This window comes from Betta splendens, chromosome 9, assembly GCF_900634795.4.
Source record: "Betta splendens chromosome 9, fBetSpl5.4, whole genome shotgun sequence".
NCBI lineage: Eukaryota > Metazoa > Chordata > Actinopteri > Anabantiformes > Osphronemidae > Betta > Betta splendens.
The window spans coordinates 22,169,884-22,172,604 of NC_040889.2; the positions used below are offsets into that span (position 1 = coordinate 22,169,884).

Consider the following 2,721-nt stretch of genomic DNA (forward strand, 5'->3'; position numbering starts at 1 on the left):
CTCCTACACGCGCTTTCCCACTCCCACGTGAGTTTCAGAAACCATGCGCTCTGTACATACGCGGACCGTCTGTTTGTACTGATGAGATATTTGGAAGAAGCACGGTTTCAAGGTGACACTGACGTCTCAACAATGAGGGAGTCGCTCAGTCTCTACAGTTTGTCTTCTGCTGACGAGGATCCAGTGATGGAAAGATTCAGCTGCTGCTGGAGATGGGCTGATTCTTCTAGGTTTGGTGTGTGTGTGTGTGTGTGTGTGTGTGTGTGTGTGTGTGTGTGTGTGTGTGTGTGTGTGTGTGTGTGCATCATGTGTATGTATATCTGTGCTTAGTTTAAAACACCACAACCTGCACCAAATTAACCCTGCGAGGAAACTGCACAATCACCACTACAGTGACAACTTCAGGGACCGACAGGAGACGCGCACGTGACGCCGGCAGGAGCCGCCATAAAAGTGCAGGGACCGACGCAAACGGTGCCAGTTATCAACGGGGCACCGAGTCATTACAAACAACACGAGGGACGACGTGCGTGTTTACGGCGAAGCGTGGCCGTGACACCGTTGACGACGTGTCATTCCACGAAGCCTCGGTGGGAACGTCTGCGCGTGCACACAGGCCAAGTGAACGGAGTAAACGTGCGGCGACGATGTGGGTGTACGAGAATAAAGGCGAGCCATAAATGAGGCTGTCTGTTATTTGCATGAAACGTTCTCTTATACGCGCACGCGCGTTCATCCCTGGATCGAATGCAAAGTCGCGATCCGCGGACCAGGAGCACAGCCTCCGGCTGAACTTGTTGATGTCACGCCTCCCCCTCATTAGACGCCAGCGTCTCGTTCAAATTCACGAGCTGATGTTTTTTTGGAAACACAACGAGCTTATTGTAACGGGGGCCGCATACGCCTCCCCCTCCCTCCCCCGCGTGCAGTCATACTGTCGATCTACAGGTGTGTGGGGACCGGGGGGTCGTCGGAGGCTTTATACCGTGCGCCTTTTCAGCAACAGGAACGCAGCCTGTAGCGCAGCAGCGGCAGCGGCAGCGGAAGCGGCAGCAGCGGCGGCGGTGGCGGCAGCGGCAACGGCAGCGGCAATCCCATCATGGTCTCATTCATTATAGCCACAACGTGGTGTTAACAGCCCCGAAGGCTCTCAACTCACCCCGAGGCTGCTCTGGACCCTCCGTAAATACTCGTCCATGTCGGCCTGCGTCGCCGCGGCGCCGCTGCGGATCTCCCCACAGACCAAGTTTGAGCGATACGGCGGAGCGCCGGCGCGTATGTGTGTTTTCTGCCTCCGCTTCCGAGTCCCCCCCCCCCCCCCCCCTCTTCCCCTTCCCCTTCTCCCCCCCCCCCCCCCGCTGCGCTTGCACTGCAGCACTCTCCGCCGCTGCGTGTGCCGTCGGTCCTCCCCTTCTCTACGGGGTAAACCCACGACGCCGAGCAGTGGGTGGGTGTGACAGCAGGAAGAGGAGATCCGACGGAGGCGCGCACGATGATTCAGCCGCGCACCCTGCAGTAGTGACCCCCCCCCGCCTCCACGCCTGACCCTCCCCTGTAAAGGAATAAAGCACCGGTGACAATAACGGATGAACGATAACCAGCGGCACCCTTTCAGCGCCGGAGGCTTCTACGTCTATCTATCTATCTATCTATCTATCTATCTATCTATCTATCTATCTATCTATCTATCTATCTATCTATCTATCTATCTATCTATCTATCTATCTATCTGTCTATCTGTCTATCTATCTGTCTATCTGTCTATCTGTCTGTCTGTCTGTCTGTCTGTCTGTCTGTTTTTAACATGATGTATTTTATAAATAGAAAAACAAACATTTTTTGCTTTTTTCCCACCAAGTGACCACTTTACCATCAATGGCCATATCTTGGTTAAATAATTTTTATTAATATTGTAAAATAAACCTGCAGCTTTCATTGTATCCCTATTTGTTCTGAGCCCTTTTTCTTCTGAGACTCTGGTTTCCCTGATGTGGTGAAAACGTTGGTGCTCTATTCTTAATGGAAGTTGTGTTAGTGGATGTCACTTTAGCGATGTTTATAGAGTAACGGCGGAGTGAAGCTACAATAAACATAATCTATACGACTTCCCATCACTGTCTTCAAAATAAAACCATCCTGACTGACGTTTAAGTGATATAGACTAAAAATAAATGGAGAGTAGCTATTATGTTTTACACAGGGGTCTATGTAGACACTAGTTTTCTAACTGCACTTACAGAACCAGCACCAAACTAGAATTGAAGTTTTCAAATATGTGTGTGTATTTCTCAAAACAATTTGTACAAACAGCAAAACACTATGGATTTCTTGCAAAAGCCTGTAACCTGCTCAAAATCTTTAGTTCATCTCTCAGTTTTGATGTCATTGAACATGTCAGTGCCATCAGAATGTCAAGACAGTCAAATGACTTAGTCATGTTGTCAATATAACGGTGTACTTTAGAGGGAGGTTATGATGTAAACTATGGCTAAAGTTTTGATGACAATTATTGTAAATTGTTGACAGACCATGTCATACAATGTAGAAAAAAAATACTGCAAACAGTAACACAAAGAGAAAAAAAAAGAAGGACAATATTCTGTGAACAGTACAAGCGGTGCTGTAGGAATTGGTGTTGTCTTTCTACACCCCCTGTCGTTCCTGTATGTTGGGCCACACATTCTCATCCACATCACAGCAAGTATCATTTCTTGTATGTGG

At 48.9% G+C, this 2,721-nt stretch overlaps 1 protein-coding gene across 8 annotated transcripts in view; it reads right to left on the minus strand.

Moving 5' to 3' along the window:
* LOC114863216 (uncharacterized) overlaps positions 1–1,304 on the minus strand; it is a 22,868-nt gene extending 21,564 nt beyond the window's left edge. For all 8 annotated transcript variants that reach the window (XM_029164110.3, XM_029164109.3, XM_029164112.3 and 5 more), the window contains exon 1: positions 1,160–1,304. In XM_029164110.3, coding sequence (XP_029019943.1) covers positions 1,160–1,198 — 39 coding nt within the window. In that variant the 5' untranslated portion in view covers positions 1,199–1,304. The remainder of the gene's footprint in view (positions 1–1,159) is intronic.
* Positions 1,305–2,721: the final 1,417 nt, after the last annotated feature.